We start from the raw sequence: 23,552 nt of genomic DNA on the forward strand, positions 1-23,552 counted from the left end.
TCATACGTGATCTTTGGTGCCTGGACTTTTTGACACAGCAGGAGTTTGTGGTTCTCTTGTAAGTTTCATTTCTTTTTTTATTTTATTTATTTATTTATTTTGGCTTTTCGAGACAGGGTTTCTCTGTGTAGCTTTGTGCCTTTCCTGGAACTCACTCTGTAGCCCAGGCTGGCCTCCATCCGCCTGCCTCTGCCTCCCCAGTGCTGAGATTAAAGGCGTGCGCCACCACTGAACACTTGCTGTACAGCTAAATGACATCTTGTACCACATCTTGTTTATTCATGTATCCATTGATGGACATTTGGATGGTTTCTCTCCTTACTGTGTTTATTGCTACCATGAATGTTTGTGTATATGTATTTGAAAGTATTTTGTGGCGTGGAAACTATATGAAATTGACATTTCAACACACACACACACACACACACACACACAAAAGCTATGCTCTTTATATGTTGTCTGTGCTACTTTGCTTTCTTGGTACAGTGACTGAGTTGAAGTGTTATCGTAGATATTACACAGGTTGTGAAGCTTAAAATGTTTCCTACTTGTGTCTCCTTCTTTTGGTAATGCCTTTTTGTTGTTGTTGTTTCAGTTTTTTGAGACAGGGTTTCTCTCTGTAGCTTTGGAACCTTTCCTGGAACCCACTCGGTAGATCAGGCTGGCCTCGAACTCACAGAGATCCGCCTGGCTCTGCCTCCCGGGTGCTGGGATTAAAGGCTACCATCACCCAGCCAGGCTTTGAGCTCTTAATCTTTCTGCTCTAACCTTCTAAATGCTGGGTTTACAGGTATGTTGAATAATGGAGCGGGAAGTACAATTTCTTGCATTAGTGTGGTACATTTATTAGAATTGATGGGCCAATAAGGATAACTTTTGTGCGTGTGTGTTCCCATTTATGTAGGTTTGTATATGCTTATGTGTAGAGGTCAGAAATTTCCCTTGGTTATTACTCTTCAGGGGGCCATCCATTTTGTTATTTGAGACAAGAGTCCCTCACTGGCCTGAAACTCACTGGTTAGGCGAGTAGCTCCAGGGATCCATCCACCTGTCACTGGCTTCCATGATGCTGGAATCACAAGTTTATACCACTATGCCTATCTTTCTGTGGATTCTTGACATCAGTCCTGGTGTTTGCACAGCACACATTTCACCAGCTGGACTATCTCACCAGCCCTGTTAACAAGTTATTAACTCAAGTTCACAGTAAGTATTTATTCTCTTGTAAACAGTTCTGTGGCTTTTGACAAATGTATTACTAGAGTACAGTACAGAGTAGTATTACTCCCAAAAAATCTGCTGTGTATTCCCCTTCCTGTATCCACCAGCAACTATTGGTCTTTTGAAATCTATAGTCTTGTTTGCTTGTTTTTTTGTTTTTTTTTTTTTTCTTTTTTCTTTTTTTAGACAAAGACAGGGTTTATTTATGTAGTTCTAAATGACCTTGAGCTTCCTCTGGAGACCAGGGCGACCTATAACTGATAAAAATCCACTTCCCTCTGCTTTCCAAGTGTTGAAATTAATGGGTCATACCACCATGACCCCACTATTCTTACTCTCCTCCCTCCTCTTTGGTTTTTAAAGAAAGTTTCTATATAGTCCTGACTATTCTGGAACTACTTCTGTAGATTAAAGGATGGGATTAGCCAGGTGGTGGTGGTGGTGGTGGTGGTGGTGGTGGTGGTGGTGGTGGTGGTGGTGGTGGTGGTGGTGGTGGTGGTGGTGGTACAGCTCTAATCCCAGCACGTGGGAGGCAGAGGCAGGCAGATCTCTGTGAGTTCAAGGTCAGCCTGGTCTACAGAGCGAGATCCAGGACAGGCACCAAAACTACACAGAGAAACTGTCTCAGAAGCAAACAAACAAACAGGATGGGATTAAAGGCATGTGCCACCACATCTGGCATAGTTTTACCTTTTTTTTTATTTGTTTGTTTTTCTATTACCAGCTTGATACAGAACAAATTCTTATCCTAATAGTGAAATGTTTCAATGAGGCTTGCCCAGTGATGGAGTAAAACCAAAATTTATTATAAGCCACAGTCATCCTAGGGTTCCCCCTGCTGTGTAGCCTCCCTGGTTCTGTGGGTTGCAGTCTGATTGTTCTTTGCTTTATATCTAGAATCCACTTATGAGTGAGTACATCCCGTGTTTGTCCTTTTGGGTTTGGCTTACCTCACTCAGGATGATTTTTTTTCTAGATCCATCCATTTGCCTGCAAACCTCATAATGTCATTGTTTTTCTCTGCTGTGTAGTACTTACTCCATTGTGTATATGTACCACATTTTTTTAATCCATTCTTCAGTTGATGGGCATCTAGGTTGTTTCCAGGTTCTGGCTATTACGAATAGTGCTGCTATGAACATAGCTGAGCATGTATCTTTGTGGTGACTGAGCATTCCTTGAGTATGTGCCCAAGAGTGGTATGGCTGGGTCTTGAGGTAGATCGATTCCCAATTTTCTGAGAAACCGCCATACTGATTTCCACAGTGGTTGTACAAGTTTGCACTCCCACCAACAGTGGAGGAGTGTTCCCTTTGCTCCACATCCTCTCCAACATTGACCGTCTTTAGTGTTTTTTTTTTTTTTTTTTTTTTAAGATTTATTTTATTTATTATGTATACAGCATGTATGACTTCAGGCCAGAAGAGGGCACCAGATCTCATTACAGATGGTTGTGAGCCACCATGTGGTTGCTGGGAATTGAACTCAGGACCTCTGGAAGAGCAGTTAGTGCTCTTAACCTCTGAGCCATCTCTCCAGCCCCCGTCTTTAGTGTTTTTGATCTTAGCCATTCTGACAGGTGTAAGGTGGTATTTCAGAGTTGTTTTGATTTGCATTTCTCTGATGACTAAGGATATTGAGCATTTCTTTAAATGTCTTTCAGCCTTTTGTGAATTCTCTGTTTAGCTCTTTAGCCCATTTTTTAGTTCTTTATATACTTTGGAGATCAGTCCTCTGTCAGATGTGGGGTTGGTGAAGGTCTTTTCCCATTCTGTAGGCTGTCTTTTTCTCTTATTGACCGTGTCTTTTGCCTTACAAAAAAACACTCAGTTTCAAGAGGTCCCATTTATTAATTGTTGTTCTCAGTGTCTGTGCTACTGGTGTTATATTTAGGAAGTGGTCTCCTGTGCCAATGTCTTCAAGAGTACTTCTACTTTCTATTTTATCAAGTTCAGTGTAGCTGGATTTATGTTGAGGTCTTTGATCCACTTGGACTTGAGTTTTGTATATGGTGACAGATATGGATCTATTTGTAATCTTTCACATATTGACATCCAGTTATGCCAGCACCATTTGTTGAAGATACTTTCTTTTTTCCATTGTATAGTTTTGGCTTCTTTGTCAAAAATCAGGTGTTCATATGTGCATGGATTAATGTCAGGGTCTTCAGTTGGATTCCATTGGTCTGTATGTCAGTTTTTATGCCAGTACCAAGCTGTTTTTATTACTATAGTTCTATAGTAGAGCTTGAGGTCAGGGATGGTGATGCCTCCAGAGGTTGCTTTATTATACAGGATTCTTTTAGCTATCCTGGCTCTTTCGTTTTTCCAAATGAAGTTGAGTATTTTTCTTTCCAAGTCTGTGAAGAATTGTGTTGGGATTTTGAAGGGCATTGCATTGCATTTGTAGATTGCTTTTGGTAATATTGCCATTTTTACTATGTTAATCGTACCTATCAATGAGCATGGGATATCCTTCCATTTTCTGATATCTTCAATTTCTTTCTTTCTTTCTTTCTTTTTTTTTTTTCGAGACAGGGTTTCTCTGTGTAGCTTTGCGCCTTTCCTGGAACTCGCTTTGTAGACCAGGTTGGCCTCGAACTCACAGAGATCCGCCTGCCTCTGCCTCCTGAGTGCTGGGATTAAAGGCGTGTGCTACCACCGCCCAGCTTCAATTTCTTTCTTTAGAGACTTAAAGTTCTTGTCAAACAGGTCTTACCTTTTAACAAAAATATAGTCAGAGCTGGGCAGAGGCAGGTAGATCTCTGAGTTCAAGGACAGCCAGAGCTACTCAGAGAAACCCTGTTTCAAAAACAAACAAAAAACCCAAAAAATCAGAATCAATCTGTCTTTTTCTCTATTCTTTGAACCTTTTTTAAATTTGTTAATCATAGCCATACATATGAATTGATTATATTGTAGTGTGTTCAGTTGATTTTTTTATTTTTTATTTATTTTTTTTTTTGCCATCTTGTGGCCTCAAGGATCTTGTCTGAAAAATTTTACCTGTACTGGTGGGAGCTACTGAAGGTTTGTTCAGAGTAAGGAGTAGGGGTACCACTTGTAATTTGGGTTGGGACAGGTGAAGGCAAGAATTCTTTGCTCAGGGCTGGAGAGATGGCTCAGAGGTTAAGAGTGCTGGCTGTACTTCCAGAGGTCTTGAGTTCAATTCCCAGCAATCACATGGTGGCTTACAACCATCTATATTGAGATCTGGTGCCCTCTTCTGGCATGCAGGCATAACACTGTATATATAATAAATAAATAAATCTTTTTTTTTTTTAAATCATTTGCTCATCTCTTTACTGAGTTTATCATTTTTTATGACCCCCCCCCATTTCTTTGTATAAGTGTGTAAATTTGCAGGTTCTTCATTTCTCAGTAATGGTGTTAAAAAAAGTTTTCTTAAATTAATAGTTTGTCTTAGCTTCATAGTGGGTGGAATCTCTCTTGTTCTTCTAACCCATGATTCCTATTCTGTTGAAATAGTTCCTACTTTAGTCTAGTTCTTTTCTGTTTTCTGCTTTGATAATTCTTTTCTCTTGAATAGTTTGCCCTCTCCAGTTTTTTTGTTTTTGTTTTTGTTTTTGTTTATTTTATTGGGTTTCTCTGTGTAGTGGCTCATGCCTTTAATTTGAGCACTGGGGAGGCAGAGGCAGATAGATTTCTGTGAGTTCCAAGACATCCAGAGCTGTTATGCAGAGAAACTCTGTATCGAAAAACCAATGGATGGATAAATAAATAAATAAATAAATAAACAAACAAACCTTAACAGTGTCTTTGGCAATGGGAAAAAGTTAATTTTAATGAACTTCCACTTGCCAATTATTTCTTTCATGGGTGATGCTTTTGGTGGTGTTTCTAGAACCAAGAAACAGGTGGTACACATCTTTAACTAGAGCACTGAAGGAGGTAGAGACAGAAGAATCAGGAGGTCAAAGGAACCATTGGATGGTTACAGAGCAGGTGTGAGACAGCCTGGGTTACATGATACCTTGTCTCACAAATAAAATCAAAACCCAAACTCCTCACTGCCAAACATAGGTTTTCTTCTATATTATCTTTGAAAGGTTGCATAGTTTTGTAGTACACATTTAGGTCTATGAGCCATTGCTTCCAGATAACATACAGTTAGTATTTTAAGTTTATTTGTTTGCATGTGAATTTGGAGTTTTTCTAGCAGTATTTGTTGAAGACACTGGCCTTTCTTTATTGAATTGTGTAGACAGTTGAATGTCTCCCTCCCACTAGCTAGCTATCACATCCAGACAGGGTTTCTCTGTGTAGTTTTGGTGCCTTCCCTGGATCTCGCTCTATAGACCAGGCTGGCCTCAAACTCACAGAGATCCGCTTGCCTCAGCCTCCCAAGTGCTGGGATTAAAGGCGTGAGCCACCACTACCCTAGCTATCACTTTTTTTCTCTGTGTAGCTTTGGTGCCTGTCCTGAATCTCACTCTGCAGCCCAGGCTGGCCTTCAACTCACAGAAATCCACCTGGCTCTGCCTCCCGAGTGCTGAGATTAAAGGCATGCGCCACTGCCACCTGGCTATTACATCTTAAATTAACCTGTTTCTATTGATCTATGTACCACGACATGGCTGGTGGCTTTACCTGTGTTCTATTACATCTTGCTCCTTGGGAGGCTTTTAGCATCTCCCCCAAGTCTACCTTTCTTCTCCCTGTATCTTTGCTTGGAGATGCCACCTGGGTATAACTTGCCTTGCCATAGGCCAAGGCAGCTTCTTTATTAACCAGTGGTAGCAACACATATTCACAGCATATAGGAAAGATCATTCCACAGCACTTACCCTTTTCTGTCTAATCAAAAAGGAAGGTTTTCATTTTAACATACTAAAATTACATACAACAAAACAATTATCCAGCAAGAATTAGTTACAATACCTAGTCTATTTGTGTTTGACAAAATTAAAGAAAATATTCTAATTTTTGAGAATCTAAAGTTTTATATCTAATTTACCTTTTATTATAACTAAGGAAAACTATAACTATCTAGTCTTCAACTCCATCAAAGACCCCAGAAGAATATATTATTACCTAAGTAAACAGGAAGTACATTATAAGCAGCTTCCAAAATTCTAGAAATTACAGTGACATCTGACTGCCTGGACAGTCACCCAAAGTTTTTCTTTAACATTGGGGCATCTATCTTAAGCATATAGGCCTAGAGTATCTGGCAGACTTTTCATTACAGTGACATCTGACTGCCTGGACAGTCACCCAAAGTTTTTCTTTAACATTGGGGCATCTATCTTAAGCATATAGGCCTAGAGTATCTGGAAGACTTTTCAGTGAAGCAGGAAATTTGAAGTACTGTTCTGCCTAATGACAAAGTTCATCAGTCACTTTCCTCTGTCCTGCAGAATGTCTGGCAGTTTCATCTGCAAAGCAGGAACCAGAAGGACCAACTTGCCTTCTCTTTGCAAAGTTCAGTGGTCACTTTCCTAGGGGTCCTGCATGTCCAGTTTATATAGCATACTGTTAAGCAGTCGAGGCAAGGACACTTTTGCCCAGTGGCTAACCTTTGCCACAAACTCCATATGGAGTTTCTTCGATGCCCATCATCATCTTTGAAGTAGAATGGTGCTGCCAGGAGCAGACATGTCTCATTGTCATAAAAAGTTTTTAAAACATTTTAAAATTCTGTAGGTCTTTGAAGTGTTTTGAAGATTACCTATCATCTAAAATATAACTGTATACCTAGGAAACTTAACTAACATGACTATAAGTTAGATTATTAAGATTACTATTAAGCTGTTTTTTGTTTTTTTCTGAGACAGGGTTTCTCTGTGTAGCTTTGCGTCTTTCCTGGATCTCGCTCTGTAGACCCGGCTGGCCTAGAACTCAGAGAGATCCGCCTGGCTCTACCTCCTGAGTGCTGGGATTAAAAGTGTGTGCACCACCACTGCCCGGCTCAAGTTGTATTTCTTTATCTTTTTTCTTTTTTTTTTTTTCTGAGACAGGGTTTCTCTTCGTAGCTTTGCATCTTTCCTGGAGCTCACTTGGTAGCCCAGGCTGGCCTGGAACTCACCTCTGCCTCCCTCTGCCTCCCGAGTGCTGGGATTAAAGGCGTGTACCACCGCCGCCCGGGGCTCAAATTGTATTTCTTTAATTATATATTACATTTTTAAATGAGCTACATAAACATAATACCCTAAACAAGAGTAGAGATAAACATGCATTATAATAAAATTAACTTTCCAGAGGTCCTGAGTTCAATTCCCAGCACCCACATGGTGGCTCACAACCATCTATAATGAAATCTGGTGCCCTCTTCTGTGTACATAATAAATAAATAAATCTTTAAAAAAATTAAATAAAATTAACTTTAAATTTGTATCAATAAACCAAAATCCATACCAATGTAAAATATGTAAGACTAATAGTTGTTTTTTGAGCCGGGCAGTGGTGGCGCACGCCTTTAATCCTAGCACTCGGGAGGCAGAGCCAGGCGGATCTCTGTGAGTTCGAGCAGCCTGGCTACAATGAGCTCCAGAAAGGCGCAAAGCTACGCAGAGAAACCCTGTCTCGAAAAAAACAAAAAACAAAAAACAAAAAAACAAAAAACAAATAGTTGTTTTTTGAATTAAAGCAGATTCAATAATCTACCCTTTTTTCCTGTCATTTCTATATCATATCCCTCTTTCTTCTTTTAGAAAGAGACTGACTATGACCAGTAACAATTTGTAACTAAATCCCCTAAACAAAGACAAACATCCATAATCCATTTTTTGGGGAATGTGAGTGTAGTTTTTTAGGCTATATCCTGCTGATTGGGGGCATTGGTAACCTTGAGAAAATTTAGGACTATGGTCAAGTCCTGACTGGAGTATTCTGTGCAGCTGATCATCTCAGCCAGCAGCCTTGAAGCCTTTCTAGATGCAGAACTCAGAGGAAACTGCAACAGAAGCGCTCTGGAACGTTGTATCCTCTGAGCCATCTGTTCCTGTTGGAGATTTTTCAGGGGATCAAACCTGATTTTTCTTAACCCAGAATGAATCCACAGCTTCTTATTTCCTGTGGAAGTAAAAGCAGAACCTCTTCTCCAAAGTAACATATCTTTTGACTTAAATTTTGAAGTCAAGGACATATCTTTTGACTTAAATTTTAAAGTCAAGGCATTTTCAAAATATATAGATTGGATTAATCCAGCAACATTTATAGTAAAATGTTTCTTAGCAGCTTGCTCCTTCTTCAGCTGTCAAACAATTCAAAGATAACACAGTAACATACAGTATCCAGACTATCTGTATTTTCCATCTTTACGTGACTTTTTAAAAAATATTTTTAAAAAATATTCACTTCCTTTTAAAACTGTATATTTCTTTTTTAATTTATTCATTATGTATACAGCATGTATGACTGCAGGCCAGAAGAGGGCACCAGATCTCATTACAGATGCTTGTGAGCCACCATGTGGTTGCTGGGAATTGAACTCAGGACCTCTGGGAGAGTAGTCAGTGCTCTTAACCTCTGAGCCATCTCTCCAGCCCCTGTATATTTCTTTTTTTATGACTGTCTATACCTTCTCTTTACCCTCCCAAACCTATGTATATTTTTAAACACTGAACCAGCTGGCTCCACCCCATTTCTTGGCTTTCTGAGTCTAGCTTCGTGGTAGAGGTACTGGGGGGAGCCATGTGTATTGCCACCAGCTCTGGGGAGGTTTTAGGTCAATGCTGTCACCGAGTAGTGTGCCACCCACTACTCATAAAACTCCATTTAAGTGTTTGGTCGTAGGACCTCTTAAAAGAGCTGCATGGTTTTTGCTGCTAATGCTGAGTTAGGAAACTGTCTCTTAAAGGAGCCGAGCCTCTGCTAATTGCCAGCAAACAGAGCCCATCAGAGAAAAAGCGGTTACCAAGTAGCCAAGTTTGACTCTGTTTTTTTAAGTTTTCAGGTTTTATGTGGAATTTCTGGCCAAACATTTGGGCGCCACTGGCTGCCCTCAAACTTGATATGCTCTGTCTATGAAAGGTTGGGGATTGATTATATTGTATCCATGTTCTACCATGCCTGGCCTTTACTTAAATGTTGCTTTGACCCAAGAAATTCTGTAAGATCAGGATTGGAACAGTAATCTTTATGCCAGCTCCAAAGTGAATAGTTGACCAGTTTGCTGGCAAGGCAGACCCTTCACGTTATGGAGTGAGCCTTACGGTGAATAGCAAAATCTGTTTGGAGGGGAGGAAAGAATGCTGGTATCCATAGCTGTGATGATTTGGATGTCTTCATTTGCCTTTTTTTTTTTTTTGCCTGAATTGGCTGTAGATGAGATGGTGGCAGAAGATATTCAGTGCTCACTGTAATAACAGCATGATGATATGATAAGGGGAATTAACTTTTTGTTTGTTTGTTTGTTTTTTCGAGACAGGGTTTCTCTGTGTAGCTTTGTGCCTTTCCTGGAACTCACTTGGTAGTCCAGGCTGGCCTCGAACTCACAGAGATCCACCTGGCTCTGCCTCCCGAGTGCTGGGATTAAAGGCATGCGCCACCACCGACCTGGCATGCGCCACCACTGCCTGGCGTGAATTAACTTCTTTAATGCTTAGTTTTCAGTCTGTAGATTATAGATTGTATATATGTAATTTTGCTTAGTTTATAGATTAAGTAGGAAGATTAGTATGTTATATTACAGTGTTTTTTGCTGATTTGTAATAGCAAAAGCTTTTTTCCCCCCAAGTGGTGCTTGGGGTGGAACCCAGGGCCATGTCTGTGTTAGAGAAACTCTCTAGCATTGAGTCACACCCAGCCTGGAAATGCACTTAATATAGTAATACGTGGATATACTTAGTTGCAATAAAAGTTTCCAGAAATAGTGTTTACCTATGCTATTTCCTGGTTTATTTTATTTCATGTGTATATATGTTTTGCTTACATATATGTCTCTATACTGTGTATGTATGCCTGATGCTCAAGTAGGCGAGAAGCGAGGCCATAAAATCTACTGAAACTTGAGTTGCTGTGTGGATGCTGAGAATCAAACCCAGGTCCTTTGCGAGAGTAACTCAGCTATCTCTCCATATCTTCTAATTAAATTTTTACTGTTGCAAATTGTAATCAGTACAACAATAGAAATAGTTATGATAAAGCTTGATGACCAAGGCAATTTATTGAAGAGTTTATTTGGGTTTATGGTTTCAGAGAGATAAGAATCTATCATTATCATGTCAGGAAAATGTTGCAACAGGTAGGCTTGGGGACTAGGGCATCAAGATGAGTGCTCGAATCTTTTTTTTTTTTTTTAATTTTATTTTATAATACCATTCAGTTCTACATATCAGCCACGGGTTCCCCTATTCTCCCCCCTCCCACCCCTCCCCTTACCCCCCCCCATCCCCACCTCCTCCAGGGCAAATCCTCCCCCGAGGACTGCCATCAACCTGGTAGACTCAGTCAAGGCAGGTCCAGTCCCTTCCTCCCAGTGTAGATGTAACCAATCGTCTTATTAAAATAAGAAACACAGAGCCAATGTAAAAGAGAAAGCTGAGAGGTCAGAGCTCAGATAAAATCTTACCTCCTGCAGTGCTCCTAACTTCCCCGCAAGAGAGAGCTTCTTCCTGTTTGTCTGTCTTTAAATAGTCTTTCTGTTCTGCCTTCTCATTGGTTGTAAACCCAACCACATGACTGCCTCATCACTGCCTGTAAGTACCGCCCTCCAGGTCTTAAAGCCGTATGTCAGCCGGGCGGTGGTGGCGCACGCCTTTAATCCCAGCACTTGGGAGGCAGAGCCAGGCGGATCTCTGTGAGTTCGAGGCCAGCCTGGGCTACCAAGTGAGCTCCAGGAAAGGCGCAAAGCTACGCAGAGAAACCCTGTCTCGAAAAACCAAAAAAAAAAAAAAAAAAAAAAAAAAGCCGTATGTCTCCAATACTGGCTGTATTCCTGAATACACAGAAATCTACCTAGCTCTTCTAACCACCACGCTCTTGCTATGGTTCTAATAGCTCTGACCCCAGGACAACTTTATTTATTAACATAAAATTAAAATTACATTTCAGTACAAATAAAATATCACCATATCCCAGACTGAGCCAAGAGTCCCTGCATAAGCTCCAGGTTTCAAACAGCCAACTCATGCAATGAGTACAGTACTTGGTCCCACTGCCTAGTTGCCTCCCAAACTGATCAAGCCAATCAACTGTCTCACCTATTCAGAGGGCCTGATCCAGCTGGGGGCCCCTTAGCCTTTGGTTCATAGTTCATGTGTTTCCATTCATTTAGCTATTTTTTTTTTTTCAATAATTGAGTAAAACCGAAATTTATTATAAGCCACAGTCATCCTAGGGATCTCCGTGCTATATATATAGCCTCCATGGTTCTATGGGTTGTGGTCTGATTGTTCTTTATTTTATATCTAGAATCCACTTATGAGTGAGTACATACCATGACTGTCTTTCTGGGTTTGGGGAGTGCTCGAATCTTAAACCCCAACCAGGAAGCAGACAGAGCAAACTAGAAATGATACCAGTCTTCGTTTTTTTGGCTCTGTATACTACCAGACTGATCTTGAGACACAGTGATTTGCCTGCCCCTGCCTTCCAAGTGCTGGGATTTAAAGGTTTGTGCTACCACCACACAGCCAGGGTTTAAAAGACTAATATTGTACTTGGCTCTGAGATCAAGGCCAGCCTGGTCTACAGAGAAGTTCCGGGATGGCCATGGCTACACAGGGAAACCCTGTCTCGAACAAATAAAACTGAAGTAAGGCCACGCCTCCTAAACCTGCCCAAATCCCACTACCAGCTGGAGATCAAGTATTTAAGAGCCTGTGGGGGACATTCTCGTTAAAAGTGCCACATAAATGTATAGCATTCATTTCTGATCACTTCTGAAATAGTTTCTGAGAGTCACAGCAGCATGTGCAAGCATGTCAGATATCTTTGAAAGTGGGGTTTAAAAATGTTTGAACCTTTTCATTTTTGTTAGGTATACATACCTCTGCCACATAAAGCCAGGGGTTCTTTAACATCTTATCAGGATGACCACTTCATATTAAATTGCAGTTGGTAGATTTTTATATTTGATTAGACATGGTGTAATGATGCTTTAAGATGCAGCTTCAAGGGGCTGGAGAGATGGTTCAACAGTTCAGAACACTGGCTGCTTTTCTAGAGGACCCAGATGCAGTTCCCAGTACCCCCACATGGCAGCTCAAAACTGTCAGTAACTGTAGTTCCAGGGGTTCCAACACCTTCACACAGACATACATGCTGGTAAAACACCAATGCACATAAAATAAAAATAAATAAATTTTTAAAAAGCAGCTTCATAAAAGCTCTCCATGGGCTGGAGAGATGGCTCAGCAGTTAAGAGCACTGGCTGCTCTTCCAGAGGACCCAGGTTCAATTCCCAGTACCCACAGGGCAGCTCACAACTGTCTGTAACTCTAAGATCTGACACCATCACACAGACATACATACAGGCAAAAACAACAATGCACATAAAATAAAAATAATTTTAAAAGCTCTTCACAAAAAATAAGGCCTCAACTTAGAAATATTAGAGACCTACTGGGAAAACGAGAAACTTCTTGCCTCCTACTTGAAGAGAAGATGATGTAGGACTTGTCTCTAGACACTTAAGCCCCCCCCCCCTTTTTTTTTTGCAAAATAGAAGTGTAGTACAGTATTGGTTCATGTTCAGAATGACACTTGGTAATATATTTGAATGTTGGGAATTCGTTGTTTAGATAGGGTTTTTTTTTTTTATTGCCCAGACTAGCCTTGAACTCTGTAGCCAAGGATGACCCTGAATCCTGCTTTTACCTCCCAAGTTCTGGATTGGTTTTATGTGGTGCTGGAGATGGAACCCATGTTTCATGCATGCTAGGCAAGTACTCTCCTAACTGACCCACATCTCCAGCCCCTATATGTTTTTCTTACATTGTTTCCCTTATAAATAATCCTAATAAAACCCCATTTCATGGTCTCTTTTTATTATCATTAAGTAGCTTATTGACAGTAAGAGACAGAATCTAGGATTTCAGGATCCAGGAGTTGTAGGCTAGCCAGATGAAACCTTATTTCAAAGACAAAACAGAAATTTTAAAAGTTCTTAAGTGCATTCAGAAACAAAGACATAATTTTTCTCTTAGTATAAATGGGGTGACGCAGATGCTTAGAAGGAAACTGAACTTGGCTGGAACCCCAGTGTAGAGGTGAGAGGGGCAGGAGTGTATGTGTTTGGAGGTGTAATTTTTTTTTTAAAGATATTTTTATTTATTTTGTATACAGCATGTATGACCAGAAGAGGGCACCAGATCTCATTACAGATGGCTGTGAGCCACCATGTGGGTGCTGGGAACTGAACGCAGGACCTCTGGAAGAGCAGTCAGTGCTCTTAACCGCTGAGCCATCTCTCCAGTCCTGGAGGTGTAATTTTAAATGCAGATCATGTCATTTCCTTCTAAGGTTTTTACTTCTAGACATGAAATTTCACAAATCTCAAGGGTTTTTTTTCTTTGTTTGTTTGTTTGTTTTTTTCTTGACAGGCTTTCTCTGTATCATAGGTTTGGCTGTTCTAGAATTTGCTTGGTAGACCAGGCTGGCCTCAAACTCACAAACTCACAGCGATCTGCCTGTCGAGTGTTGGGATTAAAGGTGTGCACCAACACCACCAGGCAAAAGATTTTATTTTTATTTTTTTTAAAGAGGAAAGATTTATTTTGTCTCATGAATTCAGAGATTTTATTTTTAATTAGGTGGGTTCATGGGTTTCGGCATGTGCCCTTAGAATACCCTGGAACTGGAGTTACAAGTAGTTGTTAGATACCTGATATGGGTGCTGGGAACTGAACTTGTATTTGCTGCAAGAAACAGTGCTTGGGCTGGGCAGTGGTGACGCACACCTTTAATTCCAACACTCAGGAGGCAAAGCCAGGTGGATCTCTGTGAGTTTGAGTCCAGCCTGGTCTACAGATGGAGATCCAGGGCAGGCACCAAAACTACACAGAGAAACCCTGTCTGGAAAAAAAGAAAAAGAAAAAGAAAAAAAAAAAAAAAAAGAAACAAACAAACAAACAGTGTTTGGTCTTAACTTCTGAGCCATCTCCCACCCCTAATTTAGGCTGCTGTTGAGATTGTTTTACAAATTTAATTTTAGATAAATTTCTTCTCAGTGAAAAATTTTGTCTATATATTTATGTTAATATATATATTAATGTTTTTTTAAATTGTGTATTCATTTATTTTTAATTATATGGAGGTGTGTATCTATGTATGAATTTGTGCATGTGAGTGCTGGTATATGAGGACAGACACAGGCCTTAGATCTCTGGAGGAGCTGAAGTTAAAATCAATTGAACTGTCAGACATGGGTAGTGGGAACCGAATTAACGTCTGAAAGAGTAGTATGCAGTTAAGCACTGAGCCATCTCTCCAGCCTTTATTTGAATGTCTTTAAATGTCCACATTCCGAGAAGCCATGATAGATATTTAATAGATCTGAATTGGTTATATTTTTATTGTGAATTTATATCTCTAGGCTTAAAGAGGTAGCAAAAATAAAATTCAGCTGGCATGGTGGTGCATGCCTTTAATCCCAGAGGCAGAGGCAGAATTATTTCTTTAGTTTGAGTCTCCCCGGTCTACAGAGTGAGTTTCAGGATATACAGGACTACACAAAGAAACCCTGTCTCAAAAACAAAGCAAAAACAGAAACAAAACAAAGTGTAAACTCATAGGTTGGAAGTCCAGTAGCTTATTAAAACTTTGTTCTATTTTGTGCATTCTGAGAATATCAGTTAATCTTGAGCCTAGAGAAAAGAAAAAGTGGATGATTTAAACTAGCAACTAAAACTGGAACTCATAGTCTACATCTAGGGAGCATTGACTTGCAGTAGAGAGGAAGCAGAGTGCATGATTTCATCTTTGTATCCTTTTACAGCGTGGTACCATGCGACGTCGCTATGAAGACGATGGTATTTCAGATGATGAAATTGAAGGGAAAAGAACTTTTGACTTGGAAGAGAAGCTTCACACCAACAAATATAATGCCAATTTTGTTACTTTTATGGAGGGAAAAGGTCAGTATCATTTTGGTTTAGATCCTGAGCCCCTTGATTTAAGAAGTCATTGACTCTGAGAACTATGAGTTTAGCATCTGTACAACTTTAAAATATTGCCTGTTGATGATATTTGTTTATTTTGTTTCAATGCTCATTCTCTGCTAAATTTTAAGTAGTCTTTTACTAGAATAAGAATGTTACTGGGGATAAGGCCTTTTTTTCTCATTTCTTGGCTTGGGTTTAACTAAAAAAAGCACAGGTATGGTGGCATGTGCCTGTAATCCTAACACTTGGGAGATAGAGACAAGAGGATCAGGAATGGTTAAAGGCCAGCCTGGGCTATAAGAAACCTTAGTGAGAGGGAAAGGGAGAAAAAGGTACAATGAAATCTCTTTTATGAGGTGGGATTCCTCATGTGTCATGTAGTTTTGATCCTTAGCAAAAAGATATTGAGATGTATAATGTTCAGACTATTTTGTCTGTTAAGAGACACGTTGATAATTTCTAATTAGGATGTGTGAAGGACTCATTCACTTGCTTAAGTGACTACTACCCTCAAACCCTGATTTTCAGTGTGTTTTCCATATTTCCTAAGAGATGCTTCTTAGTAACACACAAAAGTTGTATGATCACAACCTTAAGCACAGAGTTACAAACACTATCAATACATGTGTACTTAAATTTCCTCTTATAAACTGGGTGTGAGGGCACATGCCTTTAATCCCAACACTTGGGAGTCAGAGACAGCCTGTCTACAAAGCAAGTTCCAGGACAGCCAGGACTGTTACACAGAGAAACCCTATCTCAAAAAACCATACAACAAAAAAATTATTTTATAATCTTTTTATCTTTTTTCAGTGATTCCGCTCTAATATTTTTTTTCCCTATGGTTTCAGATTTTAATGTAGAGTATATCCAGCGGGGTGGCTTGAGAGACCCTCTGATTTTCAAGAATTCTGATGGACTTGGAATAAAGTAAGTGCTCTGTGGCTGGCCTGAGATGGTTATAAAGTGGCTGTTACACTCAGGGATTCAGAAAATGGCAGTGTTGAGAATTCAGAGCAGTAGATAATCGAAAATATCTTCCCAGTTACTTTGTGAAGTGTGTGTCTTGTTTCAAAAGTGGTTCATATACCCAGAAATGAAAAGTGTAGATGAGCTTAAAAAAGCTTAAGTCTCTTGAATCTATCACTCTTAAATAATTGCTACTAACATTTTGTTTTTTATACCTATATAAATATATTTATATTTAAAAGCATTTAAAGCTAAACATGAAGATTGTGATATTTTTGTAGAGTTCTCCATACTTTTAAGAAAAGATCCATACTGATTAGAAAAGTAGTGCTTCCCATTTACTGTTATCTATTTCATAGGATGCCGGATCCAGACTTCACAGTGAATGATGTCAAAATGTGTGTGGGTAAGTAATAAACTTTTGCCTCTTCATCTTTGAGGTTTAGGAACATCAAAGTATATATTTCCTTAAAAAGAACTATTTGATGAGCAACTCAGAATTCTCTCAAAGGAACACCAGAGTCTATTTAAAAACAAAAAAAAATTGAACAACTATATATGGAGGAAGTTGGAAACTATGCATATTCAGGGGAAATTTTTCTCAAAGACAAAAAAGTTTTTAAATTTAGTTCATTAAAATCCTAACATGGGTGATAACTGTTATATTCTGTGATCAGGCGGTAAAATGATATAAAGCATTTTGTATTTCCAACAAATACAGAAAGGAAAAAAGGAATTCTGATTCTTGCTATTTGTAGTATATGATAGTACTGTTCCTTAGTTTGGAAATTAAATATTGTAGCACCAACTCTTGCCACTTAGATCCTTGTTTGACTGCTGGGTAAACTTGCTTGATCTGAGAGGTGAAAGTCACAGACAGCCTAAATTCTCTGATGCCTGTATTATTCATGCCCTAATGCTCTGTGTTATTCTAAGCACCTGTCACCCGTGTATTTACTGGTACCTAGGACAACTGTGGACCAAGTGCTTAATAATCTGTTGAGTGATCAATATCCTTACCATTCCTTTTAAGCACAGCTCTTTTAGGAGGCCTAGCTACTCTAAGTACTCAACATTGTAGAAGTTTACTTCTTATCCTTTATTTTTATGATGATTACTAGACAGAGGTTCATGTGAACTAGCCTAGTCTGAAACTCACCATGTAGCCAAGGATGACCTTAAACTAATTACCTACCTGTCCCTTTTTGAGTGCTGCAGTTAACAGACATTTGCTACCATACCCAGATTATTTGGAGCTGGGGATCAAATCCAGGGCTTTGTCCATGCTAGGTGAGCATTCTTTCAGCAACTGAGTTATATCTTCAGTTTCTCATTTCTTTCTTTTTTCTTTTTTAAATTTATGTACATTGGTGTTTTGCCTGCGTGAGGGTGTCAGGTACCCTGTAACTGGAGTTACATGAGCTGCCATGTGGGTACTGGGAATTGAACCCTGGTCCTCTGGAAAAACAGCCAGTGCTCTTAACCGCTGAGCCATGTCTCTCCAACCCCTCTCATTTCTTTCTTAGTAACCTTTAGGAAAGTAAGGCAGTAGACAGCCATAGCTTTCCTGTGTTGGCTTTTAAAATTCCTTTTTATTTACTTATGAGTCAGGGTCTCTCAAATGTAGCTCTTGTTGTCTTGGTAGACTGGCCTCTAACTCAGATCCGCCTGTCTCTGCCTCCCAAGTGATAGAATTAAAGGTGTTTGCCACCAACCTGGCAGATTTTTATTTTTTAGTCATATGCAGGTGCTCTCAGAGGTAAGAGGGATTGGAACCTTTGGAGTTACAGGTAGTTGTGAGCCACCTAACATGGGTACTGAGAATACTTCTGAAAGAGTAGCCCCTGCTCTTACTGCTGAGCCTCTTTGTATCCCCTTGCTTAGATATTCTTATGACTGCACTTCACAAATGACCTCCACAAGAATCGTCTCCTATAACTTAAAATAGAGACTCAGTGAAATTTCTGGGTATATGGCAAGATTCTTCTCCATTTATGTGATTATTTCCTTGATAGAATGCGTCCATCTGTTACAACTATTGTGGAATTTTGTTGGAGATTTGCAATGGCCAGGGAAAGATTTAGACAATAAAGTTAATTTCAGGTTTTAGCATAGTAATGACCAGATTTCCACATCCCCAAATTCTCACCAACCAGAACCCATGAAGCAGTTGTACATATTTTTTCCAAAAGCACAACACACAGCTTTACTGGAGCCAGAGGTGGGTAAGAAAGGTCTTGTAAAAATATTGGGGCTTGTGCTGTTGCCACAGATTGCTGTTTCTCTACCTCTAAGCTGTTAGAGTGCCCTTATGTTTGACCTCAGTGACTTCTCTAGGATTTAAAAGGCTGGTAGAAGGTCAAGTGTGATGGTACAAGGAAGATATAATAGAAAGACCTTGTCTCAAAAGACACCGGTGGTGGTGGTGGTGGTGGTGGTGGTGGTGGTGGTGGTGGTGGTGGTGGTGGTGGTGGTGGTGGTGGTGGTGGTGTGTCCCCCCCCCTTAATCCCAGCACTTGGGAGGCAGAGGCAGGCAGATCTCTGAGTTCAGGACAAACCTGGTCTACAAAGGGAGTTCCAAGTCAGCCAGGGCTATACAGAGAAACCTTGTCTCAAACAAACAAACCAAAAAGGCTGATAGACTCCTTCCCCTAAACATACATTCAAGACTAGAATATTCAAAAGCAGTTGTATTCACGGAGAAAGTTACATGTTGAGCATACATGTTCAGGATTAAATGCAGGCTCAAAAAACATAAGACATAAGTTTAGATTTTGTAAAGCTCTTACAAGAATTAAAATAGAGACTAAAATAGTATACAGTGGCATACCGACATACATGTAAGCAACACTCATACCCAGAAAACAATAAGATAAAACACATAAAACAACTGTCCTGAATTTGCAAACCAATTGTAGTTTGCTCTCTTATAATCCCAGCATTTGAGAGGCAAGATGAACATGAGCTCCAGACTATCAGGTATTCTGTTACAGCAGCATAAAACAGACAAAAGATGAAGCATGTTTGACAGTGTCAAGCAGACAGTTGTACATTGTGGGAATATTAAAAGAGAGAGAGGCAGAGAAAATACTTGAAGAAATAATTGCTGAAAATTTTCCATATTTATTCCATGAATAAAAATATCCAGAATGCACAATGATCTCAGAGACCCTCACCAAAGCATATTAAAATGAAACATTGCAAAAGCTAAAGATAGAACTCTTGAATGAATCAAGGGAGAAGTTACTCTTCACAAAAAGGGGCTCTTTGAAGTTTAAATAAATCAAAATCTTCAATTAGAAGGCAAATACTAGCAGAGTAGATTAAAAAAACAAAACAGTTCTGCTATATGCTTTTAAGAAACTCATTGAATTTCCACAAATACAAGTAAGTTAAAAACTAGATGTGGTGGTTCATGTCTCTTATATGTGAAGTACACAGAAATAGTGTATGGGGCTGGAAGTGATATCTCATTGGTTAATAGCACTTGCTGCTCTTTGTTTGTTTGTTTTTTATTTTTCGAGACAGGGTTTCTCTGTGTAGCTTTGGAGCCTATCCTGGAACTCACTCTGTACACCACAGAGATCCGCCTACCTCTGCCTCCTGAGTTCTGGGATTAAAGGTGTGCACCACCACCACTGCCCAGGCGCTTACTTGCTGCTCTTGCAGAGGGCTTGGGTTTGGTTCCCAGCACCCACACGGCAGTACATAACTGTCTGTAACTCCAGTACCAGGGCATCTGACACCCTCTTCTGCCCTCCACAAGCATCAGACACTGTGGTACATAGGTATACATGCAGGCAAAATGCTCAAACACATAAAATAAAATATATAAATCTTGGGGTGGGAGGAAGAAAGAAAAAGAAACAGAAGCAGTATCTGTCAAAACACTGCATTCTAAGACTTTGTTCACTATTCCTATGATGGTTAATATTCTTCATCTAATTGATACAGAGTTCTGAATGCTCTGATAACACAGAGAATAAAATTGCTTTTGTTGTGCCCAGAGTTCTAGAAGGAAAACATTTGCTTTTATCTTTAATTTAAGAGGGGAGAGAGACACGAGGGGGGGTAACGAAAGTTTACAGTTCAGTGGCATTACATCTATTCAATGTGCAGCCATTATCACTATCTACTTGCAGAACTTCGTTATCACTCAAAACAAAAGCCTGTTAAGCAGTCATTTTTCATTCTCTTTCTTGGAGTTCCCCTGACAACCACTGATCTGATGCTTTTTAGATCTGGATTTATCTAATATGTGTATTTCATATAAATGGAATTATATGATATGTAGCCTTTCATCTATGACTCTCACATAGCATACTTGCCAGGTTTGTGATTGTGATTGTAATAGTGTGGATTAGTACTTATTATTATTACTTTTATTATTTATTTATTTGAGGCAGGATTTCTCTGTGTAGCCCTGGCAGTCCTGGACCTGTCCTGTAGACCAGGCTAGCCTCGAACTTAGGCCTGCCTCCTGAATGCTGGGATTAAAGACATGCACCAACACTGCCTGGCAGTACTTCTGTCTTTTATGTCCCTTCATTATATAATTGACCATTTTTTGTTTAGTCATTCATCTACTGATCTTGGAATTATTTAACCTTTTAGTGTACAGCCTCTTTTCTACCTGGTGTAGTATGGTTTAGTCTTATAAATTGGGTAACTCACTCGTTCTCTGTCTTTTTGTCAAGATCTCACTATGTATCACTGGCTTGGAAATGTGTAGATTAGGTGACCTCAAATTTATAGATTTGCCCGCCTCTACCCTACTGAGCGTGGGGATTAAAGGTGTTCTCCAGCACTCAGCAACATGCTATGTTTTGTTGTTGTTATGGTTGAGGGAGACTGATGGAGCTTTGTGTCTGCATAGTAACTTGATCAGATTGTAAATATGAAGAAATGTGAAGAGGGTTTATATTAGAAAAAATTATGACAGGATTGGAGAAACAAACTCTGTTAAACTGAAGGGTAGAAATTTAAATTGATATTCACTAACTAGAGGAACCTTAACTCACACTTTTTAAAAATTATTTATTATTTTTAAGGACAGGGTTTTTTCTCTTGTAACAGCCCAGACTGTCCTAAATCAGTAGACCAGGATGGCCTCGAGCTCACAGAAATCTTCCTGCCTCTGCCTTCTGAGTGCTGGGATTAAAGGGATGCGCCACTACAAGTGACTCTTAACTGACATTCTTGAGACAGATTAGGTCAGTCTGTAAACCTTCACTGAAACAGTATATTTTAGTAAGTCTTTTGTCTTGCAAGTTACCCGATCCCTGTTTTATCATTTATGAAATAAATATTGACATTTATCGTGTATAATTGTGAGATTATGTGAGGTATTAAAAAAAGATTCAGTACTTGACAGTGTAGTAAACGTGGCCTAGGGGGTGATGAGTATTTTTAACTTTGCCCATTGTCCTTTTCATTCTCCGATGTGGTTATGATCATCCTCAAATAATTTCCTTGTGTGTTACTAATTACCTTAAGTAAGAAAGGTTAGTTTATTTTGAATTGTGTTTTGTATGCTTAATATACTTAAGAGTAATTGCGTCTTAATAGAGCTTCTTTCATGTAGGGAGTCGTCGGATGGTGGATGTCATGGATGTGAACACACAGAAGGGCATTGAAATGACCATGGCTCAATGGACACGATACTATGAGACCCCAGAGGAGGAACGAGAGAAACTCTATAATGTCATCAGCCTAGAGTTTAGCCACACCAGGCTTGAGAACATGGTGCAGCGACCTTCCACGGTTAGTCATTATCATTTTCACCAGAAGGTCTTTATACTGGGAGAATTTTTATAGCTTTGCACATGCCAAGATTAAGTTAAATGTTGAAAAGAATATTGGATAATAGTAACTCATTTTTAAAAGACTTCATTTTCCAAAATAAATTTTATTAGAATTATTCTGATCTAAATCTCCAAGAACTTAATTTGGGAACTTGACCTTTCCCGTGATAGATAAGAATCTTAAAATGTTACTGGCAAATTCGCTTAAGGAATTTCTGTCCTGTAGGTTCATGTTTGCTAAGAAACTTAAGGGAATTATTGGGATGGGGGTTATGCCATGTGTGGTGGCATAGGCCTTCAATCCTGGCACACAAAAGACAGAGGCAGGCAAATCTCTATGAGTTTGAGGCCAGTCTGGTCTGCCTAGAAAGTTCTAGGATAGCATGGGATGCATAAGATAGAATCTGTCTCAAAAAAATAAATTAATCAAAGCAAATAAAAAAGAGAAACTAAGGGGGGCTGGAGAGATGGCTCAGAGGTTAAGAGCACTGACTGCTCTTCCAGAGGTCCTGAGTTCAATTCCCAGCAACCACATGGTAGCTCATAACCATCCATAATGAGATCTGGTACCCTCTTCTGGTGTGCAGACATACATAGATACAGAACACTGTATACATAATAAATAAATAAATCTTAAAAAAAAAGAGAGAGAAACTAAGGGAAGGTTTATATCAAGAGCAAGGTAAATTTTGCACCCCCAACCCATCCACTTCTCCAGGTGAGCATTTTATGTAACAGTTTGTTCAAGTATGTAATTAGTAGTCATAAATGAGTTGGTTTCATTTGTTTTTGATATTCTACTCTCCTGAAGTTAATTTTTATTTTCCTGTCTTTTGGGAAAGTAGTGGTTTATCTACTCAGTATTGAGAAAACTCTTCAGGAAGAGGAATTGGCTTCACTTTTGGAATTGATCTGTATATACGCCTTCCTAAGAAACAAAAAGAGCTGGGCAGAGGGGTACAAGCTTGTAATCCAATCCCAGCATATATGAGCTGGAGGCAAGAGGATCAGGGGTTCAAGGTCATCTTCAGCTGAGTGAGACCTCTTCTCAAAAAACAATAAAATCTTGCCAGGCCTAGTGGCATATGAGGAGACAGAGGCAGGTGGATCGCTGAATTCTAGGCCAGCCAGGTCTACATAGAGAGACTGTTTCAAAACACCAAACACAAAAAAATTCACGTATGTTTTCGACCTAGTATAGCAGAACTTGGACTGTTCTAGTCTAAGCCAGTATCTCAGTGTTTTATCCTATTTCCATTGAAATTCTAATTATATCCTTTGATTTTGAAAATTATTACATGTTAATTGCTTATAATTGTTGCAGGATATTTGATCACACTGTGAATACTGAGATTATGTTACTTACTGGAAAAAACCTGTTTCTAGTTGTGGTGTTGCTCAGCCCTAGCACACACCTTTAATCCAAGAGTTTTCTACTTGAATATTGTAAACAGGATTAAGTAAAGTGAACCATAGGTCAAGAGGTGAGC

General features: G+C 39.4%; 1 protein-coding gene across 4 annotated transcripts in view; it reads left to right on the forward strand.

Annotated features, from left to right (window-relative positions):
* Kdm2a (lysine demethylase 2A) overlaps window positions 1-23,552 on the forward strand; it is an 88,253-nt gene that overhangs the window by 23,312 nt on the left and 41,389 nt on the right. For 3 of the 4 annotated variants that reach the window (XM_037208367.1, XM_037208365.1, XM_028860654.2), the window contains exons 3-6: window positions 15,124-15,262; window positions 16,141-16,219; window positions 16,618-16,664; window positions 21,843-22,021. In XM_037208367.1, coding sequence (XP_037064262.1) covers window positions 15,124-15,262; window positions 16,141-16,219; window positions 16,618-16,664; window positions 21,843-22,021 — 444 coding nt within the window. Of the gene's footprint in view, window positions 1-15,123; window positions 15,263-16,140; window positions 16,220-16,617; window positions 16,665-21,826; window positions 22,022-23,552 lie in introns of those variants that run through there. The other variant, XM_037208369.1, reaches the window with a different exon arrangement.

The sequence above is a fragment of the Peromyscus leucopus genome, chromosome 1 (assembly GCF_004664715.2).
Source record: "Peromyscus leucopus breed LL Stock chromosome 1, UCI_PerLeu_2.1, whole genome shotgun sequence".
Taxonomy (NCBI): Eukaryota; Metazoa; Chordata; class Mammalia; order Rodentia; family Cricetidae; genus Peromyscus; species Peromyscus leucopus.